The 25,099-nt window shown below is 40.1% G+C and overlaps 1 protein-coding gene across 1 annotated transcript in view; it reads left to right on the top strand.

The window, feature by feature from the left end:
* LOC111229612 (kinesin-like protein KIF21A) overlaps nucleotides 1-25,099 on the top strand; it is a 59,895-nt gene that overhangs the window by 8,900 nt on the left and 25,896 nt on the right. The window contains exons 2-11 of the mRNA XM_022756007.1: nucleotides 15,295-15,517; nucleotides 18,850-19,032; nucleotides 20,307-20,447; nucleotides 20,829-20,960; nucleotides 21,419-21,589; nucleotides 22,301-22,416; nucleotides 22,807-23,002; nucleotides 23,167-23,356; nucleotides 23,513-23,579; nucleotides 24,317-24,520. Coding sequence (XP_022611728.1) covers nucleotides 15,295-15,517; nucleotides 18,850-19,032; nucleotides 20,307-20,447; nucleotides 20,829-20,960; nucleotides 21,419-21,589; nucleotides 22,301-22,416; nucleotides 22,807-23,002; nucleotides 23,167-23,356; nucleotides 23,513-23,579; nucleotides 24,317-24,520 — 1,623 coding nt within the window. The remainder of the gene's footprint in view (nucleotides 1-15,294; nucleotides 15,518-18,849; nucleotides 19,033-20,306; nucleotides 20,448-20,828; nucleotides 20,961-21,418; nucleotides 21,590-22,300; nucleotides 22,417-22,806; nucleotides 23,003-23,166; nucleotides 23,357-23,512; nucleotides 23,580-24,316; nucleotides 24,521-25,099) is intronic.

The raw sequence follows: 25,099 nt of genomic DNA, 5'->3' as shown, positions 1-25,099 counted from the left end.
TGCTGCAGGTGTGAACACTCGACGTGGGTGGTGTCTTTGTTAAGCGTCTCGGTGTTGATTGGCCGCCCGCTGGCAAGTAATGGCGAAAAAATAAAATCATATCGCTGACAGAGATGCAAATGGTTAACTGTGGAGCTGAGCCTGACTTCTACTCGACCTCGACTAGTGTGTTTACCTAACCTATTATCTGCTATCTGGCTGCCTTGAAAGCTGCAGATGGCGGCTGGCTGATGTATCCCTCACCCCCCCACACACACACACACACACACACACACACACACACACACACACACACACACACACACACACATTTTCAGGAGTAGCTTTTGTGTCGCTGACACAGAGATGGGACTCCTGTGTCAACACCACATGGTTGAATGACACTGCAGTCCAGACTCGACTCTGTGATCTGGGAGCTGGAGTGGGGGAAATTTCTGTGGAAATTTAGTTCAGTAAATTTGCATGATATCATTGATTTTTTTTTTATTATTATTTGTGTAGCCAACAGACAGAACCTACAGTGACTGGTTGATTATATTGTGTCGATGTACGGACCAAGTTCAGGGAAACTGGTGTGTAACATTTGTTGGTTTGAGCCTATTATCAGTTCCACAGTACAAATCAAAGGTTGACTGATGTGGGCTTTTGAGGGCACATGTAATCGTTTTGTAGTGAAGCTGTGTGTATAATAGCACATATATTGTGCAAATATTCAACATATTAATTTATTATTTTTTGGGGGAGTTTTGCACTGACGCTTTTACACAAATGAAGTTCCTAATGGATAAATAAAGTTATTTTTAATTGAGTTGTTGTTGTTTGAAACATAAAATACAATAATATAATTACGCATTATTAAAAATAAAACACATACTCCAATACTTGTGCTGAACTCTCGAGATATTAACTTTTGGAAATTGTCCGAGCCTAAATTTCACCTCTTGCAATAGCAAGAAAAGAAGCTCTTAACAGGACTGCCGGCTATAAATCTTTTTAAATGATGCCTTTTATGAAGTTTTTAAAAAATTGGACTTCCTGTAACTAAGAATGACTCAAACTATTTACAAAAACTGAGAAACTAATGTGAGTTCACGATGCCTTCAGGTAAATGTGTCTTCTCTGCCAGCTGGTATTTGTGCACTCGTTGTATCTATATACATATGCAGTTAAATATCTATATGCAAAACCAAAAAGCCAGAAGAACTGAGTCTGGTAATAACTCACATGGCTGATATTTAAGTCTATGGCAGCATCAACATCACATTTAAGGAGCAAATATGAATCAGCCATAATTAGGTTTACTGATGTTGGATGGTTTAATTGCTAATGCCAGATAGCTGTGTACACTATTAGTTTATTTGTTGTGTTAGATGATCCAAATGAAATGAAACACCTCTTATATCAGTGCGTGTGTGTATGTTTAGGTGAGCGTTTCCACTCCTGAAAAGGACACATCATTCATAGCACACTGATGAATCCACATATAGTGCATCAACCAGTTGGAGAGGCTTTAAAACATGACGGGACCTCGAGTTTTCAGTGAGGTGATAATTAAAAGTGAAAAGATGATCTGATCTACCATAGTTTCTGTGGCCACAGTCACACCAGGCACTGTTGGACATTCTCAGTCAGATTTGGTGTGGCAGGTGTGAACAGAGTGATTTTAAATGTAACAGCTCTGAGGTGACTGAAGGTTTCTTGGTCACTGTCCTGTTTCAAACACACTGCAGAGAAACCAAATGATATGAGTGTTTAGCACATAAGTCTGTAACCTTCAAGTGACAAATCCATGTTTTTAGTTGCTTTGAATTGAATAAAACAAATACGATGAAAGAAGGGGCAGTTCTGCTAAATCTTTTAATTATGACTGTGGCCAAAAAGTACTCAATAATTACAATCAAACACAAGCCTCATGTTACACTTATCTTTTAAAATACCTGATGTTATCTTTAGCACTGGTCTTACTGCAGCTTCAGTGTAAACTTCTAAGTTTACGTACATAGCTATCTAAGCTGCAGGCTAATTTAACAACCAGTGCTAATGATAACATGTTTTTTTCTACAGAATTAGATATGAGTGACAGTAATCAGCTTCAGATGACAGTTTTGTATTTAGAGATGCAGTAAGCCGAAACTGAGAACCACTGATCAAGCCACGTAAAGCTGTGTTTCACCACCTGAAAGCCCTGGACTGACAGTTGTGTATGTCTGCCTGTATACAACGTGCCAGAGAGAGGAGGAAAAACAGGGTCTCTGTTCCCTCGAACACTGACCCTGGCCTGCCTGGTGGTGTTTCCTCTCCATGTTGACAGCTACAGATGATCCCCCTGCTGACACCTCCTGTTGCCTAATCTCCCCCTCCCCTCCCCACCCGTGATAATGATGGGATGGTCTGCTCTCTGACCCCTGACCCGCAGGAAGCAGTATAGCCGTTATCGGCGTGCCACAGGGACTCTGTGCAGCCTCATTTGTTTTTGGAAGCACAGTTTCCAAGATCAGTGGGATGACCACGCACCTCCAAAGCTTTTATATTAGAGGAAGATGAACCAATAAACTCAGGTTACCAGCAGGCCAGTCTCAACCTCCACTAACCTGGTGCACAGGTTAGAAAACCCAAGTAGTGTGCCCCAGCAGAGGCCCCAGTGTGGGGCTTGTTTTGCAAGCTCCGGCCTCTGTAACACACAGAAACAAGTCTGTCAATAAATGGGTTTTAAATCTGACTTAATTCCATGTTCAGTTCAGTTACATGTTTTTTTGTTAAGTAGTTAGTATTTGGCCATTGTGGTAGAATTGTTTTTATGAACATATAGTAAAACATTACAGATTTTCAGGTATTTCTTTCACTGGATCAGCTGAAAACAGACATTAATGAACACACTGAAAGTCAAGAGTCAAGACAGGCCTCTCTCAATGTGAAACATTAAATGACAGAGTAGTGAATATGTAAGGTGAGTATACAGTTGCTGTCTGATTTACCTTTTTGTATTGTTATTGAGAATTTGTTATCAAGTCTCATGTCACGTTTTAAGGGAGTAAAATCTCTTGTACGTTAAGTCCTAGTCAGTCTAACACAAGTCAGTCTGAAGTCTACACTTCTGTTTGAGGAAAAGATTTGTCACATGAAGACATAAATTATGAATCTGCCGTCGAGCTGTCATCAGGCAGTTGTAATAAAAGCATCACTGGCAGGCCCCTTTTTCTCAGTAATATCATACTTCAGTGCAGACTTGATCTGGTTTCAGTGCTTACTACAGTTTTTAACTTTGCAGGAAAGATTTAAGGAGCCGGGGTTTGATTTCCTCCCACTCTCTGTCTCCGTAGACGGGGATGAGCTTTTACCTGTTTAAGGATTAGAGTGCACTGAGATTTGTTTATGTTGTGGTAAAGTCAAAGTGAAAAAATAAGGACTTCAAAGTTTGTGTTACACAGAACCCTGCCGCTCCCTTTAGGGCTCTGACATTTAAGTGTTTGACAGCTACAGAGTCATATTTATCTGAATGAAGGTAGAGTAAAGAGTAAAACCTAATAAGACAATCCTTGAAAACTAATTTTGGACTAAACCTACTTGACTTTTTCAACAAACACTTGTATATCACACAGAGGTTAAAATCTACATTTTGTCAGCTTCCAGAAAAATGTCTTATTTTTAGCATTTTAAACATGGTGAGTGTTTTTTAAAGAGAAATTGTTGAGTTAAAGTACTCACTCATTAATGTCATCCTACAAACCATGGTTTAATTTAAGCTACATAACAACATGATACAGGCTGAGGAGGCCTTCACATTTAAACCAAGGCTAACTCTGTCTTTTAACTCAGCTATGGGGTAATGAATATGTCACATCCTCTAAGTGTACGTACGGCTGCTTTGTGGAATTAACAGAGCGTATAACTAAGGCCTGTCTGAGTGGTTGCACTTGAGAGGAGGTAAAATTATCCCTGTGGGTTAAGAAGAATTATATGATGAACCTTTTCTGATGCTCAGGCTTTAGACACGAGGACGGAGGCGCTGAGGAAATGTTGAGTTGTTCAGAAGTTGGGTCAGCACTGAGTTAACCTCATCCTGAAGTCTGTGATGGGCTGCAGGGCACAGAGCCTCTCCCATGATGCCCCTCCTCCTACTCCTGGCACCCTTTAGTCGGCCAGACCAGCATTATATCCTGCTGGGATCAGATTATGACTTTAATTCTCTGCTTCTATTACCGGTCGCCATGGCAACCCCATCCTTTATGTCACGCAGAGAGCAGAGTGTTTCAGAGCGGCACGAGCATAAAGACACATTGAATCACCACAGATATGAAGTTAAAGCTGTTATAAATGATGGATGTGTGTTGGACTGTGGCACAGATTGCATGTGGTCGTCTGTGGCCTGGTGTTCAGTCAAAGCCAACGCTGCTCTGAGCTCTTTGTCTGGTGCTGTAGGTGGTCCTGTCTGGCTCAATGGGCAGAGCATGAAACCACTTCTAGAAAGGTTTTTGATACTAAAAATGAACATTCTTATTGTACTGCAGGGCACTCAGAAAACATTCCCTGAAATAGAAGCTGCAGAGGATCTTTGTCATGTATTTATCCTGCAGACAGTTTCCTGTTAAATTCTATATCAATGGATCAAAGATGCCTGTCCCTCCTTTATTTTTGTATTTATTGATTTATTTTTGCCAGGCAGTTATGTTTGACACTGTAGCCAAAGTATAAGTCAGCAAACAGGAGTGTATATTAATGTCCTGCTTCTGCACAGTGAGGTGCATCGTTTGCCTTAAAACACACAGGTTTTAAGCCGTTCTGTTAATCTCAGATATCATTCCAGCTCCTTTCTCTTTGAACCAAACCAACCACAGCCCCTCCCCATCCCCACACAATGTGCAGCCACTGTCAGCATGATAGGATTAGACGTATACTATAAGAGTAAATTAAAAGTATGATCCTGTATGTACAGTAATAGAAGCTCATTGTGTTTTTTGTGTGTGAGCACTGTGGGAAGTTTTAAAAAGCTGTGAAAAAAATAGCAGATGAAACAAATGATTTAATAACTAACTGAGAAAATAATTGGCAGATTCATTGATAAAGAAAATTATTGCAAAGTTGCAGCCCTCATCTAATAAACTGTATATAATATGTCTATGTTTGTAGTGAGTTATATTGACATTTGTTCATTCAGAAATAGATTGTTTGTGTACAGATCAGAAAACAAGATCAGCCGTGTTAATTGATGAGCTTCAGAGGTGGTCGGACTGTTTTTGCAGCGAGGCAGAGTTTAAGATAGACTTCAGTTGTGACACTTTGCCTGAGGAAGAACAGTTGTGTTCAAAACCTCAGCAGGAGAACTGCTGTTTTTAAGGCTAGAATTATGGTTTTTTTTAAGATGCTCATCTTTGCCTAGACCCACAACGACGATGGTTAATCTTCAGTTGCAGAAGCTCACAGAGGAGTCAGTGTGTCTCTCTCTCAAACCAAGGAAGCTGACTGGGTGGGGAAGCAGGTTTGAAAAGGAGAAGAACACTCAAACCTTTTACCCAAAATCCATTCAAGAAAGCTCCACCTCCAACTATAGGTTATAGGCACTTCTCCATTTAATGCTGCCCTCCACATAATGATGCAGTAGTCATAGATGTTTGCTGGTGTCAGTGTCTGATGGTGTGATTTCTTGGTGTTTTTGGATCAGTGCTGTCTCGCTTGTGTTTCTAAGGCTGCTGCCCTGAGTTAAGTTGTATTTTCAGACTTAAATGGTGTCATGGGGTTTGCTATTTCAGGGCAGTGATTGACAGGAAGATTAACAAAAATGACAGCTAATAGCTACAAAAGGCAGTTAAGTGCCTGTCCCTGTAAATTTCAACGTACCTCACCAGTTCGGAACCGCCCTGATGTGTTGAACGATCAGCCCCCCCCCCTGCTAAGGATGATTTTCTGATGCGTCTCACAGTGAGTGAAAGGTGAGACAGGGAGCAGATGAAGCCTGATGGCCTCAAAGCAATCACCTGTCCTTCTAGTGCTGCCTCACTGTGAACACAGCCGCAAGGAGGCATGTAGCCACCGGCCTGCAGTGTCTGGCAACGAGCCAAGTGTGTGACAAAGACACACACACACTTTCTCTCTTATTACCTCCTCTCTTTTGCACACACTCCTTCTCTTTGTCCTTCACACAGACGTAATTGTCTCCTCTGTGAAGGACGGTGAGCTGTTACACTTAAAGTCGAGCGGACAGCCCAGTGGCAGGTGACATCATCCCGAGCAGCCGCACTGCTGCTCTCAGCAAATCTCCACATGAAGATGTGGTCTGTTTACTCTCCGGTCTGCAGAGACCTCTGGGAGTGGAGCTGTGTGTGTGTGTGTGTGTGTGTGCGTGCGTGCGTGCGTGTGTGCGTGTGTGCGTGCATGCTTGTGTGCGCTTTGATTTTTGGCTGTGTGCGCATGAACAAAGGTTCCTCTGAATCTTTTTTCCCTCCTCTCTTTCTCAGCAGCAGCCAGGTTCACTGCTGTAGCTCTGCCTCTCTCTGTCTGCAAACACAAATGAAGTAGAGCACAAACATTTCTGGATTCATACATTTAGTCAGTTAGATTTCATATATAATGGATGAATTGAAACAAAACTGCAACAAAAAAAAATACTATTTTGATAAATGAATAATTGTTTGTTGTGTTTTTTTAAGAAAAAATGCTGAAGATTTGCTGTTTCCAGTTTCTCAAATGTGAGGATTTGATGCTTGTAATGAAATAGTGAACTGGTTTACATGATAGTAAACATAATATCTTAGTGTTTTGGACAAAACAAGACATCTAAAGACGTTAGGAAATTACAACAAACATTTTTCACTATTTTCTGATGTTTTATAGACTGAACGAATAATCAATTAATTGAGAAAATAATCATTAGTTGCAGTCTCAATGGGCATGTTTCACTATTTTCTGATGTTTGATTTACCAAACAATTAATCAATTAAATCAAGGAAATAATAGGCTAAGTGTATCTTTGATTGCACACATTGACACTACTTCCAGAAAAAAATTGATTAGTCGGTGAAGTCAATGACAGATGTTGTAATGTTTCCTGTTCCAGCTGATTTTCTTTATCTTGTCCTCAGATGGAAATCATCTCCTACAACACCTTTAAATATCTTTTTCCCCAACATTTAAATACTTAGTCAGTAAATACTTATATACTTAGATGAGAGTGAAAGTTGATAGGCTTCAGTATCAGACAGGCACACCCTCAGACACCTCTGCATCCTTCACCCTTCCCTTTCAGTGAAGTGCAGCACTCTTAATGATTCAGTGACTGCAGTGAGGAGCTGGGGGTTGGAGGGATTGGGCGTCATGGTGGCAGGTTTGAGCGTGTTCACAGCTGAATACCAGCAGCTCTGACACAAGCTGAGAATGTAAAGTTTTTTTCAAACTATACTTGAAAGGAAAGGAAATTAAAATAATAAAGAATCAGAAATTAAGCGACATTAAAAAATAGAATTAAAAATATATTTTCAAAAATCCATGTAACATTTGAATTGGACACTATGGCATGCCATTTTTACTTTATACATCAATGTATAAATAATCTCCTGATTCGATTTTGATTCACAAAGTCCAGAAGTGATTAGAGATGCACCAGTTGATCGGCTGGTGATCAGGAAATGCTGGTTTTCAGTGTTATCAGTGATCGGCTCATCATCTCAGATATTCGCTGGTCAATTTGAGCACAGACGGGACAAACTGAAAGTCTGCTCACTAACTCATCTGCACTATCTGTGTCGACAAGACATCAGTCTGATGTCCGCAGACAGCTGGTTAGCTACTGTTACTGTTAGCACGGCATCATATCTTATAGCCAGAGATTATATCTCCTAGACAGATCTCAGATCAGTGTGCAGTGTGGTGAACTGTGGTGGGTCCACAAAGACTGTAATGAGTCACAGTTTACAGGAATGTCATGACTCATATAGCCAACAATCATCTACGTTTTTCACTTAAAATAACCTTTTTATGCACAAACGTTTTGTCCACAAAGTATATATTTTACACAACTAACTAAGGCAGTAATCGCGCACACACACAAGATTTAGCACAGATGTACGTGTTCACTGAGATAAGGCATTTGCAAAGTTTGATTTCATGAATTGATATTGGACCTACCAATTAAAAATCATGATTTATAGCAAATACAACTATTTTTTATCCAGCCCTAGCTGCAACTAACAATTACTTTCGCTATCAATTAATTGCTTGATTATTTAGTAAATAAAATGTCATTAAACTGCAAAAAAATTGTGTTAGAGTTTTTTAAAGCCAAAGGTGACATCTTCAAATGTCTTGTTTTGTCTGAGCATCACTCCAAAACCCAAAGATATTTCATCTACATATTTGAGATGCTGAAAGGAGAACGGCATTTTTGATTGAAAAATTTGATTTGATTGATTATCATTATAGTTGGCTTATAATTTTCTGTCAGTCGACTAAACAATTAAGCGTGTCATTAACCAGACAAGCTGTCATCATGTTGAGTCAGTTTAATGCACAGACCTGGTTGTGTTTCATTTGCTCTGTTTGTATCTGACTCAGTTTCTGGTTGATGTCAGCCAGACTACATGTCTCTGCTGCAGAGACATCCTGACCTCTGACCCTGACCCTCATTTCACCTCTGACCTCAGCTCTTCCTGTAAATGTACAAAATCCAGCGCAAAAGAAAAAAAAATAGACGAGACACCACAGCTGTTTTTTATGGCCCCTGTATTGATACACTGAGACTCAGTTTACATTTTTACATATACGATCAGTTTGGCTTCTATTTTATATTTTTAACTATTGATCTGAATTTCTTGCTGAATTTCTAGCTGATGATAATTTTTTAATCACAATTTATCATAATTTCTTATCAAAGCTCAGTTTTTGCCTTGCATTTCACTTCTGTACATGTTATTAATTAATTATGTTTTAATGGAATTATGTTTTACATTAGAAATGAATGAGCTGGCCTTGGAGCTTTGTATAGAAACATTTGTTTAAAAGAATTGCTGAAAAGAAAACCTTCAACAACTCACTTTATTCATTTTTAATTATTGTATTTTGAACTTTGTATATATTATGTAAATTAACTTTTACAATGTCTACGAAATCAACATAATATAGCAATTTAGATGACTTGGAAGAAATTGGAGACAACATTATAAAATTAAGTTGTTTTTTTACACACAACGATTGTGCACAATCTGATAATGCACAGGGTAAAGGAAGTGGCTAAGTGTTGTGTTGTGTGCACAAAGCCTCCTGTAGTGGAAATCATTAGTATTTTGTCGCCAGATTTCCTTTCAAGAGGTAAAAAACCCCTTTGGCACACTTTGGGTACCTTGGCTTTCCAAGTGTCCAAATGGAGAGTCCGCCTGGCCCCATCCCCACTAAAACCTTTGTAGAATTTGTGTGCTTTGTGGTATTTCTATCTACATTGTTACAGTTGTTGTCATGAAGTTGCTGAATGAAATCAGTTGCATTCCATTGCATGGGATCATTGTTATCATGGTGTTATCCACTGTCTAATTTGAAATAAATTCTAGGCGAGGAAAAAAATGTAATGTTTCCTTTGGTTTATCACAGTTTACTTTGTTTTAGTAACAGTCACAATGTTACTGACACATGGAATAACTCTGAGGTCTTACCTATCCATAGTGACCAAGCTCTTGCAAATGGACCTGATGGTTGTGGAGCTATTCTTGATCTATTTTGGGTATGACTGTCTAGGCGAGGCATACCCCCCAGCATCCCTAGGGCTTAAGAGGTTAAACCTGTTTTTAATAGAACTTCCTTCAATTTCCCCCAGAACAGTTAAATCCTAATTCTACTCAAACTAATCTGCCTGAAAATCAATGTTTGCATTAATGAGAAACAAATCCTGAAGGTGCAGCAGCAAGTCTTGGTGTATATACGCAGATGAAAAAGGGAGTAAATTTGGGAGAGTTTCCCGGGTGTGTCAGTGCTGTGGGAGAGTGTTGAAACAGACAGGATTACACACTCAATTAGGGAGTTAAATCGTCTGAAACAAAGACCCCCCTCCTGTGGTTACTGGAAAGGATTAGATTTCTAGAACGTTCTTAGAGGCTGAGGAAACATAATTGGTTAAATACGGCAAATTTGACATGGAAGTTAATTGATTTTCTGACTGGCATCACGTTTATTGTGCGTAACAACAGCGACACAGATGAACGCAGACTAGACTGAGTGACAGGAATTCCAGAGCATATTTCCTTCTTTGCATACTCTCTTGTTTACTGTGGGTTTGTATTCTGAGCATGTATGACTACGTTCAAACGGCTGCACACTCATTTCTGAAAGCTGCTCAGTGTTGTGCCAGTTTGTGTGTTGTGACATTCTGGTTGTTGATCTGCTTCATTAAAGATGTACCCGGTAACACTGATGCCTCGAGTGGCAGCAGGTGATGACAGTGTGAAACAGATCTGATTCTAGCTAGAGGTGGGCGATCTGGTCAACAGATCATATCACAATCTTTTTAGGTTGAATCACAATCCACAATCTGAATCAGGAAGCTAACCCACAGATTTAGTTGAACTTGTGATCACATGACTAGTTGTTCATATGGTTGCCTGGACACAAAGCCGATAACCTGTGGACTTCTCTTGTGAACAAACAAAAATTATGTTTACATTCAGTGTTTCTCTGAAACCGGTGGGAGAAATGTATAATATATCCTCTGAGTGAGTGCACATGCATGTGCAAACAAACTGAAGACCCACATGCTCCATGGTAATGGAACCAAAAACTCCCCAGGGAACCTTTACTCTGCCCTATAGACCTGAAGACGTTTCAGTTTAAAAAGACGTGTCACAGTAGGAAAAGCACAGGTGCAAATAATAAAATCAGTGATGGCTGAGCTCCATTTAGTTTCTTCAGTGTCCTGCTCACGGTCACACTCTCAGGACTTAAAGGTGCTCTGTGAAGGTTCCACTCAGAGAAAAACAGCTCCGTCAAAACCACCACAGGGAGCCTTTACTGGGACACTTACAACAGAGGAATACAGCAGAGCCATTGTTAATGTTGTCGGTAACACCTGTGCTTTTCCTATTGTGACTACTGTGAGAGAAATGGTGAAAACCTTTTTGTAAATTGCTTCATGTCTTCAATCTGTAATGTGGCCTCAAAGCTCCTTGTCTGACCTGTTCCCTTGTGTGACAAAACCGTGCTACAAATGTCCAAATGTAAATTTTAAAGAAACTTCTGACTCTGGTTAAAACTAACAAACCAAAGCAAAACAAACCTTGAGGGACTGTGTGCGGCTACTTCATAACATGGTCTCAATTATGAGTGACACAGCTTCATGAGAGCTGAGTGTGAAAGATTACTCAGCAGTACTTTGTCTCACACATTTCATAATGCTCGAATTGTATGTTTACGTTTTTTTAATGCAGCCTTTAGGGCTGTCAATAAACACGTTACCTGCTGTAGAGATACACTGCGCAGGAAAAGCTTCAATATTTTGACATGAAAGTCTTTGTCTAGTACAGATTTTACAGTTTTGGCTTTCGTATCATTATATTGGAGTTCATTTTGTGATATGATAAAATAAGTGTAATAGAAGAATTACAGAATTAATCACAGACATGTTGGGAACTCCAGGCAGGACGTTACCTCTCCTCCCTCGCCTTCGTCCAGCCGTGTAATCCTGCAGCCGTGGCGTTGGTGTCAGCGCTGGGATCTAGTGTCACACAGACGGACACAATGGCCGCACTGTACTCCACTCACAGCATTGTTCTCCCCTGAACTTGGGGGCACAATGAGGCTTTTATCCACACAGGACAGAGAGGCTGGCAGACCCACTGTCAGGTGCTTTTGGTCCAAGCTGAACCCATGAGGAGAGTTTGTTTAAAGTGACAAAGACATTTTCTGAAAGATTGGTCCACTGTTAACCACTGAGTGAAGAGGACGTAGATGCTGAAATCATTTGTTTGCCGCTGGGTTACATGCTAACACTTTACATCAGAGCAAAGCTGAACCATGAACATCAAAACCCTGCTAGTTCTCTGTCCTACCACTTCAATAATTATAGTCATTTGGTTTTCCACTTCCTGATGTGATTTGCAAGTTGTGAACACAACACTGGCACATCATCACCTTTTAAGTCAATATGGCAAACCCGTTAGCAAAAGGTCGCTCATTTACTCATCCAGCAGTTATGGAGCAACATTATCAGTAGGCAGTTTGAAGGCAGCAAGCTTTGAGGTTGAAGTCTTTAATGAAATGCACCATTAGACTCTGACAGGGCTCTGCTGTACGGCTTGACCACATCTCAGTTGTAGTACGGAAAAGCTCAGCTGTTTTCAGCTCCGCTGTGACTCTCAACTTATATTTTTTATATCCCTCCGGTATGGCAACCTGGCCATAATATGCGCGGGAGGGTACGCTGTACCGCTTATCCAGGGTGTTTATCAAAGCCGTAAACCCAGGCTTGGTCACCGTGCTGAGAGGCATCATATCTTTTCCTATGAACTCTGTTGTTGCCTGAGTAATTTCCCCGGGCCGTTTTGAATTACGTTCATATGGATTTATGCTTTCAAACATTTCGGTCAGTGATCCTTGTTGGGTGGTATTTGGCTTACCTGACGCACTGGGGGGCGGCATTTTAGCCATGCAACTATGGTACATGGCTTTGAGGTGTTTTTTTTAAGTGCTGATACAGGTTAGTAGTTTTGCCCCGTGAGGTAGCAACGATAGCAAGGCAGGTTCCGCACAATACCTGACGCTGTGCAGCATCTTCTTTTTTTTTAAAGCCAAAATAGTTCCAGACAGCCACGTACTGCTGCCCTTTGACACTAAAGTTTCTGCAGTGCCAGGTTCTGTCGAGCCGGGGCCATTGTACAACAGGTCAAAGTGTAGCGTGCCAAGTCTTTGCTCCCTCTTTTAGCTGACTCCTCTACTCTCGCTTGCATGTCACGTGACCACAGAGTGATCGCAGCCTTTGCGGTTAGAAAATGGTGTTTCATCATATCGCGATATTATCACAAATGCAGTTAATCGTTCAGCCCTACTGCCTGTTGCAGTCGAAACAGATGAGAGTGAAAGAAAACAGGTCGTGTTCTGCACTGCTAACCAATGAGCTGAAACTCACTGTAAAGCTCTGTTAAGGTGATAGAGCTGCAGATTCAGCTGATAAATCTCTGCAGGTTCATCTCTAAAAGCGACCCAAAGTCATTTTGATGAAGGTGGAGAACATGAGGTAACAAGGAGAAGAGCTCAGTGTCTTCAAAAGATTCCTGCAGGCTGCTCTTACAGGATATTTTTTGAATCAGTACATCAAACTAACATTTAAATAAAAATAATCCACAACTTTTTTGATTATTGATTAATTGTTAATGTCAATCAGGCTCTGTCTTCTCCAGTGTGAGGACCTGCTGGTTTTTTTTTTTTTTGTCATAATTCATTATCAATCAAATATCTTAAGATATTTGAAGATATCAATTTGGGCTTTGGAATTTGGAAATTTACAAAAAATAATCTCTAATCTGTCATGAAAATTAATAGTTGTAGTGTTTTGTGATGTTAAGTGATACTTGTATAAAAACCCTATTTATTTTAAACCAAAATATGTCAAACTGATTTGGCGGTGTTGGACAAACCCAGGCCCCAGAATTTCCCCAGGATGAGTTAGTAAAGGTTTTTCAGCTGTGAAAGCTCCAGGCTGACATTCAGAAAGCCTTTCGTTTCTGTTCTCTTTGTCCTTGAGTACGGCTCCTCTTTGTGTCTGTTGTACTGTTAGTGACACCATCTTTCCTTTTACAAAAAATAAATGCTCATTTTAACTGCAGAGTGAACACACAGTCAGTCTCTCTCTCTCTCTCTCTGTCTTTCTCCCTTTCTCCCTCTCTCTCACATTAAACCAGTTAATCCCTGCCAACTTTCAGCTTTTCAGCTTTGTCAGTCAGTCAGACCCACTAAAGCCGTACATATTAACCCGGCTGGCAGGTTTTATGGGACAAAGTATTAGGTCAGAGTTGGATGTTGACCTGGTCACATCTGCAGCAGATGAAATTATTGAAAATATATTCTTGTGACATTAAGAATAACATTTGCCTCTTGCACAAGAAGCAGAGAAGCACCTCATGGAGGTTTTTACGGATTTTAGAAAAACACTTTTTATAACTGAATGAGGTTTGTTAATTGTTAGTTGTGTGGCTAGTGACGGCCGGCCAAAATATGCCTGTACAGCACTATAATTATCATGTGCGAACTCTTTATTTCGCTGTTTAATGAAGCAGCTCCAGGACTGTGCTGATAACTTCTCCTGTAGGTTAGAGAGAACGTAGTGAGGCTCTCAGGTCTGATCTCCACAGCAGTGACTGCGCTTCCTGTTACAATATGTCCTTGAACACACACTCTGCCTACTCAGGTGTGAATTTGAATGTGTTGGGAGAGCAGTTTTTACATGTTTGTGTTCAGGTGAAGACTGAGCTGCTAAACCGTTGTAGCTCATGAATATTTTGGCGTGACTTTCTTGTAAATCAGCAAGAATCCCTAATAAGTTTTAAAATAAGTACCCCCTGTTTAAAGCCTTTTGTTGTACATAAATAATGAGCAATAATGTGGTGTTGCAGCACAGTGTAGTGTTTGCCATTTTTATACTTGTATATTGTTGTATTTTGTTGTCTATCTGTCTTCTTGTTTTAAGGCGATAAAATCCACAGATGGCTTTAGAAACTGTTTAATAGCTCAGCACAGAGTTTTGAAATGAATGAATTATGAAAGCCATCTGTACTTTAACGCTGGAACATGGAGGAGTAATGGTCTTATACAAATTATATAAGAGCTCTGTAGTGATGCTGAGCTTGTGTTTTGTAGTTTGATCATGAATACACAGAGTAAAAGCTAAAGGTTTTTTTTGTCAGTTTTCTTTGTCTTGTTGAACTATTATACAGTCATTGCAAGTTGGCAAGTATATGCTGAATTTGAACCTAATTTAAATCAGATTTTCCAGCAGAACTTGAATTAGATTGATTTGTTTATTTATTTTTTGGATCAGTGCTTTGGGTGCGGTTCCTGCAGCGCTGCTTTGTTCATGTTTTTTTTCATGCCGATAAAGCTATTTGAATCTGAATCTGGTTATTTGTGTCTGCTGCTTGAGGCTGAATCTTTCTTTCTTTGTTTTTCTTGCCCAGATTGAAAAATACAGTTGAAATTATTCAGGGCATTTATTCTCCTTTTATTTTTTTTTATTTTATGTGCCCTTCATAATGTTTAAAGCTTCTATTACTTTTCAATCACAAAACAAAGAAATCAGAGCCTCTTCCCTTCTGTCTGTGTTTGCTGTAGGATCCGTCCCCAGCTGGCCAGGGAGAAGATCGAGGGATGTCACATCTGCACATATGTGATGCCCGGGGAGCCCCAGGTGATCCTGGGGAAAGACAAGGCCTTCACCTACGACTATATGTTCGACATGGACTCCCAGCAGGACTCCATTTACGCCACCTGCACGGAGAAGCTGATCGACGGCTGCTTCGAAGGCTACAACGCCACCGTCTTTGCATACGGACAGGCGAGTCTTTGTCCTCGTGTCTCGGCTGCAGTGCTGGTGGTTTATAGCTCGGTGGATGTAGAGAGCTGGTCTCTGTGTTTGGGTGTGTTTGAGGGAAGACAGAGGAGGAGTGTTGAGGAGGTGGAGAGTGGTGACATTTGGGTAAAATGAGACTAGAGGAGACTTCTGTTGTGGAATTTGAACCTCTGTGACCTTGTATCTGTCCAACCATAGTTTTAAAGGAGTAGTGTTACATTTTGAGGAATACACTTGCTTAAAGTTAGAGGAGAAGATCAATGCTACTCACCTCTGTACACTTAATATGCAGCTGCAGCCAGGAGGCAGTTAGCAAAGCTTAGCATAAAGACTGGAAACAGGGAAACTGGATCTGGCTCTGTCTATAATTTTTGTATGAATTTATAAATTACACAAAGATTTTTACAAAATATTTTCTGTTAATAAGAATACTTATTGCCCCGGTGGCTCAATTGGAAGGCTCAGTCCTTACCATAGTGGCCCTTTGCTGCATTTCACCAACCCCACCCCACCCCCCTCTCCCTGACCTTCCAGTCTCAGCTATAATAAAAGCAAAATGCCAGAAAAAATAACTATAAAAAATATTTTCTGATTTCAGTATATTTGACAATACAGCAGCATGTCACTTTTATTTAAGCTTAAAAAGACAGTTTTATCTCAGACGTCTTAACAGTCTGTGTCACAGCCTCTACACTAAGAGCCCTGATTTAGTCAGGACAGAAACCAGGAGGAACAACAGAGGGTTCCTCTTTCAGGACGAGTAGAAATGCAACATCTTCATTCAGATTACACAGACGCAGCAATTGTAAAATTACAATAATTCAAAATCAAGGTGATTCTCAACCCGTGACCCATGCTTACATGTACCCCACGGGTAAGACTGTGTAGTAGCTCTGCTAATCTGAGAAACAACAGAAATTTAACTTGGTTAATAAAAAATGATTTGTGTTTAGGAGGAAAATAAAAACACAAGTAGGACTACAAATTGATCTTTGATGTATTTATTGTCACAATAACCTATAAACTGCCAGCTATGATATGCTGATAGTACAGGACTCACCTCAAAATCTAATAAGTTGGATAAAAGATAAGTTGTCTAAGCTGTAGAAGTACAAATCCAGTCTTGACCAGGATTCTGCAGAAATCCAGGATTACTGCTTTGCGTTGGAACAAGATCTACTTTTATGTAATCAAGCAAATGAAGACAGTTTAAATCACTCAAATTTATGTCTAATGGAATAAACTGGACTCCACTGTTACATGTTACATTTACACATATAAAACAAATCTCTGTAAGTCATTTTGTTAGTTTTTAATTGTAGTTTGGTTGTAACTTTTCATTTGGACGACACACTTTTATGAAAAGATAAAACATTCTGATCACATCATCAGTTTATATCAGTGCTCAGCTGCAGTTCATGTGTCTCCTGGTTCACTGTGCAGAAATGATTTTGTGCTAATGTAAATCTGAATGTTAAGTTGCGAGGGAGCTCAAGCCTCATAATCCTACCAAGTTCTTCTGGGGCCAGAGAAACTGCTGTTTCCTCTGCACGCACACCGGCTCATCTATTAGTGCCGCCGCCGCCACCGCCACCGCCACCGCCACCACTGATGCACCGCATCTTTAAGAACAGTTTAGGGATTTACCCGTGGTATTAATGGCATTACTGGCAGTGAGCCTGCTAATGCGAGATGTACAGAGATTCTGTATTGTAACGACGTTATTAACAAAGCCAAAATACAACAGACATCACAGTTCAAAAAATTAACAAGTTACCTTAAATGTGTATGTATACAGTATATATTCATGTGTGTGTCTATATACACACACATACACACATTTATGAATAAATAAAAACCCTTGTGTGCAGAGACATTTTTGACATTTTTTTAGCTGATGACTACTTTTCAAAAAATCCTTTCAGAATTTGTACAAAGACTCAGATATTTGGGGAAGATTTAAAAACAAAATTCATTTATATGTGTGGAGTGTGTCCCGCAATAATGCCAAATTAATCTTATGGAGCTTTATGTTTTTGTGGTGGTGTTGTGCTTCCATGGATGCAGCTTCCAGCTTGCAACCTTTTCTTTGTCTTTATGATAGTAAATCTTTGGGCTTTGTGACTGTTGATCAGGCAACATTAGTCAGACAGGTTGAATGTGCTTTTGGAAATTCATTTTTCACAGTTTTCCGATGTTTAACTGAGAGAATAATCTGAAGATTGTTGGATAGTGAAAGGATCATTACTTGCTTTTTCTTCAGTTACTCCTCCTCCTCTTTCACTTCTTCATTTCTTCCTCCAAGTTCATCACATGGAAATAACATGCAAGTTTCGGCCTCACAGCCCCCCTCCACTCGTTACCTCCCCTACTGCTTAGGTTGCCATGGTGACGGAGATCCTGCTTCATGGCACTCACACGATTCAGAGTGAAGAGAAGTGCACACACACACACACTGGCACACACACTGTTTAGGCAGCTAACTATGCATCTTTAATGTGTGTCCATAACCCGTATCTCCCTGGTTACTGCTGCTCACTGCTGGCCTACTTCTGAAGCCACAGACGGATCAGACCCGTTTGCCTCTGTGGCTTTACAGGGACTAATCTAGATTTAGACCGACCCACTGGGCTGCATCACAAGAACTCAGCCCAGTTTGGTTTCAGATATAAACAGACAGTGATGATGTGAGGAGCAGAGAAAATATCTTCTGTCGTATCAACAGTACTTTGGATTGTTCAAAGTCCTGGTTTACTTCAGTTTAAGACGGACTCGTTCTTTTTTTAGTTTTATTTTTTGTCGGACTAAAATTGATGTCGGTTCATCTTTATCAAAAATAAACAATATATTTCAGAATGAAATGGCAAGAGAGAAATGACGGTGGAACAGTTACTAATATCTCCACTGACAATAACTTTATTTGACCAGAATGAATTCAGCCACAACACAAGAGTCACACATTTTATCTTATCTAGAAAGACTTGCTCTCCAGCTGCATGTGTAGCCCCCAGGTGAAAGCATTGAACTCATGGATGTCAAAAGGAATTCTGGGAAATGTAGGAAATAAAAAAACAACTGGAGAAAAAGTAGATGGCAGATTAAGTAAAAGTAAACAAACTGTAGTCAGAAACTAAACTTTATAGTCAGAAATTACTTTACAAAGTAAAACAAATTACAATATAAAAATACACTCAAATAATGAAAAGGAAATGCAATAATAAAACACAAAACAAAAATGAACTTAAAAAAAGTAAACAGACCCCAGCACTGTGTACAATATTTGTTCCTTCGAATGACACCTTCATCTCCTCCTACAGACGGGTTCAGGGAAGACCTACACCATGGGGACGGGCTTTGATGTCAACATCGTAGACGAGGAGCTGGGCATCATCCCCCGTGCCGTCCATCACCTCTTCAAAGGCATCGAGGAGCGCCGACAAGCCGCCCAGGAGCAGGGACGCCCCGTACCTGAGTTCAAGATCAACGCCCAGTTCCTCGAGGTACTGACCCATATGACTGCATCATAAATAATAATGTTTCTTTTATTGTTTCTGCTTCTTTGAGTCAAAAAATATTAACTAAATAAAACAAACAGAATGTAATCTTCCTCTCACCAGCATTAGGACAGGCTCTACAGAGATGTCATGGGTCAGGCTTATATTGTTGACACAGCTCGTTTAACAAGCTTTGACACCAGCGCTCCATCACTAGAAAATATCCACCCTGACAATTGAACTGCAGCAGCTGTCATCGGGGGTTAGGAGGTGTTTGGGGAGGGGGGGGTGTCTCAGTCTGGGCAGGAGGAGTTAACAGGAATGATGTGAGTTGACACATGTGCTGGTCCATCAGACTGTGACAGTGTTCAGATTCCTGAAGAAGAGTTGTGGCTGAGAGATATGGATGTGCACAGAAATCACACGGCAGAGGCAGAAAGTCCAACAGGTGGTATTTGGTGCTGATAGTCAGACTTTTTTACACATCATTTTTTCATATTTATTTCAGACAATTCAAATCATCATGAAACACTGAAACTTAATGGAACTACAGATTCTTAATTTAACTGCATCAAGGGCAAAATGATCATACAGTATTTAATCAAGGCAAATATCACCAAACACGGGTCTTGAAATAGTTCTGTCACAACAGACCATAAATGAAGCACTGTGGTGCTACAGAGACGCTCCAGCCTACGAATCATATTCTCCAGATGTAATGGAACAACATATTTGTTTGGTACAAGCTGCAACAAAAATCACATTATCATTTTTTTATTTTTTTTAGAAAATCAAATGCAAAAATGACCACTATGAAATGACTAACTGAAATCGGGAATCTATATTCTAATCTCATATTAAAATGGCCTGAATACAGTTTATTCTCTTATGTTTTTTCTTTCTGTATGTGCAGTCACACTAGGCTTGGCATTACCCAAAACTGAATATTTCAATATAGTCCTCAATTATATTGAGAAATATTGCAATTTTCTATATTATCAAATATCTTCCCACCTCTAACTCACACACACGCAGCATTTCATTTTCAGGTGCCCACTTTTAATTTTGCATATTTCACCGACAGCTTGAGTTGTTGTCTTGCTTCTTTATTTGGGTTCTTACATTGATCCTTAATGTATTTCAAAGTAGGATGAAGACAGTCTGAAATGTTTCAACTCTGAAGCCTTCAGATTTTCCCTGAATTTTGATGATTTAATCCAACGCTTTAATTATAGCAGATAAATCACTTCAGTTTTTTCTTGTGTTTTGCCTTCACACAGCTTTATAATGAGGAGGTTCTGGACCTGTTTGACTCCGCACGAGACATGAAGCAGAAATCTCACATCAAGATCCACGAAGACGCCACCGGAGGAATCTACACAGTGGGAGTGACCACTCGGACCGTATCCTCCGAGGCCGAGGTACAGGGGGGACAACACCTGTCTGAAGCAGTCATCAAATGTATTGTCTTGGGATGCTAAATTTAAAGTTTTAATTTAATTAAACTGTTCATGCAGTCATTCAGCATCAAACATTGTTAGTCTCTCTTTCTCAAGCATCAATAAGCTTATTTAAATGTATAAATATTCTATGGATAATTGAGAATATACTTTTAATAGATTTACTCTGATTGTGAACCAGCACAAGGCCTCCTTCATTCATTTGTAATTCATATATTATTCATCACTGCTCCCATGTTTACTCTTATAAATACCAGAGAGGATTTGTTGTTGTTGTTTTCCCAGCTGTATCAAAGTTGAACCCGTGTGTTAACACGTAAAACTCTTCCTCTGCCTCTTCAGATGATGCAGTGCCTGAAGCTGGGCGCTCTGTCGCGCACCACAGCCAGCACCCAGATGAACGTCCAGAGCTCTCGATCACACGCAATCTTCACCATCCATTTGTGCCAAGTCCGCGTTTGTGCCTCCGACAATGTTAGTACATCATCACACTGAGCGACATCTGAAGAAGGACTGTGAAGTGCAAAAACCTGCGCTTTAAATTTAAATATTCAATATAAATGATGTGGACTGCGGGGTTTTTTTTTATCATCCAGCTTCAGATTGTTTTAAAGCAAAAAAAAATTTCAGTTCAGTTTTCAGTTCTAAGTGTTAGTAAGACATTGCAACTTGAGTTTTCCCTTCATGAAAATTCTTCTCAGTCTTTGAATCTGCATTTTAAATATGAAAATAAAAATATAAAATACTCATTTACAAAGGGATCAAAAGTGAACAGTTTGTCACAATGTTTTATTGTCAGTCCTTCTGTAAGAGAATCTTTTTTTAATTTTATTTTGCGCAGTAATTCTTCATAAGATAGAGACGAACATGGAAACGCATGATGATATAATGCTGCGTCACTAACAGAGTTTGTGTGTGTCGTTGTCCCTCAGCAAGAAAATGATAGCGATAACCGAGTCTCCAATGGAAACTCTGAGATGGACGAGTACGAGACGCTGACAGCCAAGTTCCACTTTGTGGATCTGGCCGGTTCTGAGAGGCTGAAGAGAACCGGAGCAACGGGCGATCGAGCCAAAGAGGGCATCTCCATCAACTGTGGACTGGTGAGTTTCTCCCCCCTCCACCTGACTCCTGCAGAATTTATAAGGTCACTCTGGGATGCAGAGCGGTTTTCATATTCCAGAGTTGTACTGCCATCTAGTGGCAGAGTTTTCTAGACATTTATCCTGCACTGAGACGGCAACAAGGTGAAGCTATTAGTGGAAGATTTACTGCTTAAGATCAGGATACAAGACCAACAAAAACATCAGCCAACAAAAACTGGCAAAATAAGTTGTTTTGTTTTTGAAAGAACATGTAAAACATTTTAACCATGATGCAGGATGTTATTTGTCACCAGCAGCCTCATCTCAGGGTTGAAAGGTTGTTTTCCAGAGAGAGGAACGTAGAACATTTGATAATCCTAATAATAACGGCTGGAAAGGTCAAGAAATGTTACAGATCATTAGCCAGGGAAATTGTTAGTTGTATTTAACAGATGTTTCTTTAATTATTTGCATTAGATGGTGGATTTTTGGCTCTTGTTGTTTCTTGTATGACAAAACTCTGCAGCTGAGATGGAAACCAAGATTTTTCACCACAACGAAAACCTTTTAGGATTTAACAAAATGTTATGTCATAGCCAAGCTACAATGTCTGTTTGTGTGACGAGTGTCCATGTCGTGTGCGTATTGCAAAGACTTGTGCTTGTATGAATTCCTGTTACGTTAAACATCTGTATGAGCCTGAAACATTATGTCTGTTCTCTGCTGCAGCTCGCTCTGGGGAATGTAATCAGTGCTTTGGGCGACCGCAGCAAGCGGTCCTCTCATGTGCCTTACAGAGACTCCAAACTCACCCGACTCCTGCAGGACTCTTTAGGAGGAAACAGGTTTCTGATTTCACCTTCTTCCACAATACAATGATCTGACTTAAAGTTTGTTGCAGTAACATTAATGTAGGAATGAATAAAGATTATGTTTACTTTGGAATAGGGAGAATACTCATCAATAATTGGACAATTAAGTTAAGTTAAGTAACGGTTTACTTTCACAATCCAAAATGTGAAATCATGCAGCATTTTATCAGCTTTAAAATTTCACTTCTCAGAGAAATCATTCTGGCCTCTTATACTGAGGCTCAAATGCAAAAAAGTAACCTTGGTAGTTTGAATTTTAATGTTTATTATATTTAGATTATAAATCGTAGAGCAGTAAAAAGAGTTGAAGTGTAAGCCTTTGAGCAGCTGAATCAATCCCTATCCACCTCCTTCTTCTCTAAGCCAAACAGTGATGATCGCCTGCATCAGCCCGTCTGACCGGGACTTCATGGAGACGCTGAACACACTAAAGTACGCCAACCGAGCCCGGAACATCAAGAACAAGGTGATGGTGAACCAGGACAAGGCCAGCCAGCAGATCAGTGCTCTGAGGACGGAAATAGCTCGACTGCAGATCGAGCTGATGGAGTACAAGACGGTGAGGAGGGGGAGGAGAATGAGAGGCAGAAAGAGGAATAGAAAACATTTATTACAAGCATTTTTTCTTTGATTCTAGAAACAAATCCCTTTTTTTCCCCCCATTGCACCCTGAAAATTGTAGCTCTCAAATAAATATCACGGTTTTCCTCCTCCCCCCTGCAGGGTAAACGCATGGTGGGTGAGGATGGTATGGAGAGTTTCAGCGACATGTTCCATGAGAACTCCATGCTGCAGACGGAGAACAGCAACCTGAGGGTGAGGGTGAAGGCCATGCAGGAGACCATCGATGCTCAGAGGGCACGGCTCACCCAGCTGCTCAGTGACCAGGCCAACCAGGCCCTCGCCAGGGCAGGTAGGGCTGCACAATCAAACTCCTAGATTAGTTTAGGCAGGCAAAGTTTTTATTCTGTTGTCTTCAGTTTCAATATGTTATAACAGTATTAGAAAACAGGAAACCATTTTTCCTCTTCATCTCACTGAGCTGAAATCTGTCCTGTTTCTCTCCCAGGTGAAGGAGGAACAGAGGAAATTGGAAACATGATTCAGGGCTACATCAAAGAGATTGAGGACCTCAGGTAAACATCTCATACTGTGCTTTATTTCCTCGTTATTCACTTTCCTTCAGAGCCTTTACTCAACCCACTGACTGATGAAGGCTCCATCACGTTTTAGAAAATGTTCTTTTGTGCAAACATGAAAAAAACATAAATACTTCATAGTATTTACATTTTAAAGATCAGTTCATCCAGTTTCAGTTCCCATTATTCTTACTTAAAGACATGTTTGGTTTTATTTCTCTTGGTTTTGAGATATGTATTATTAAACTTGGTACCACTGGTGGGGAATGAAGAAAATATGTTGTTGTTGTTGTTGTTGTTGTTTTTTACAGCAAGTGGAATCAATGCCTCATTAAAATTTAACCTTCAGTTTTTTTGCAGGACTGTTGTACTGTTAAAATGCATTAGTTTCAGATGGGTGTGCCTAATAAACTGGCAACTGAAGTTGCTTAAATGGTCACAGATTTTCTCTACAGCCTTTTTAGGATCAATCAGCAAAAAGATGTCACACCTCAGTCTCTGATGAAGATTATTTTTGGGCTTTTAAAGTTAGAAATCTTTCCTCAGTGTTGACGTTAAAAAGTGGTGAAGTGAAGGAAGCTGTTTACAGCCTAGAAATAATAAAAGGACATTTTTGGAATATGCTCCCGAATAGAAATAAAATAAACCTTCAAAGTGTTTATATTTACAGACTCTTTTTAACCTGGGTCTGATGTGAGCGCTGTCTGGTCTGTGTCCCTGGTTTTCATCCTCAGAGCCAAACTCCTGGAGAGTGAAGCTGTGAATGAGAATCTGAGGAAGAATCTGTCTCGCGCCTCCACCCGTCAGTCGTTCTACGGAGGGTCCGGCTCCTTCTCCTCCTCCATGCTGCCCCCTGAGAAGGAGACCTCGGATATCATCGAAATGGCCAAGAAAGACCTGGAGAAGCTGAAGAAACGAGAGAAGAAGAAAAAGAAAAGGTAATAAGACCGTTTAGAACTGCTGAGGTCATTTGTCATTAACAAAACATGTGATGGGTAGGTCATCCGGCTGTCGTGTCGTGTTGCATAATCAGCTGTGTTTACATCTGAATAAGTTTCAAACTGGATTGGCTCTTCTTCTATGATTTTATTCCAAACTATACAATTTTTCTTCAATGGCATATCTCTAATCACATATTGCCGTCAGAAGTCACTTTGACTTGTTATGCATTTTAATTTAAAACATTGCTTCAATATACCATTTGGTGAATGGGAACATTCATATTTTATTGCTTTTGGGCTTAAAGGAGCTATTTGTACATTTTAGCATGAACAGCTGTGTGGGAGAGAAATCTTCACTCAGGCCAGATGAGTTCAGATCCTCCACCACATGACTTTCAGACTCAGTTAAAACACAAACAATCTTCTGAGTTCAAGTCAAAATGCAGCAACAAAACCGAGCTCAGTCCCGGGAGTGAAATGAGTTCTCTCTTTTGTGCATCTTGTATAAGCTTGTTCACTCTACCAGCTGTGGGCAGTATCTGGCTGCCCTCTTTTCATTATGGTGAAACTCTTGTA

The sequence above is a fragment of the Seriola dumerili genome, unplaced genomic scaffold, assembly GCF_002260705.1.
Source record: "Seriola dumerili isolate Sdu_G_001 unplaced genomic scaffold, Sdu_1.0 BDQW01000242.1, whole genome shotgun sequence".
NCBI classification, from domain to species: domain Eukaryota; kingdom Metazoa; phylum Chordata; class Actinopteri; order Carangiformes; family Carangidae; genus Seriola; species Seriola dumerili.
This window is presented reverse-complemented; position numbering and strand designations above follow the sequence as displayed.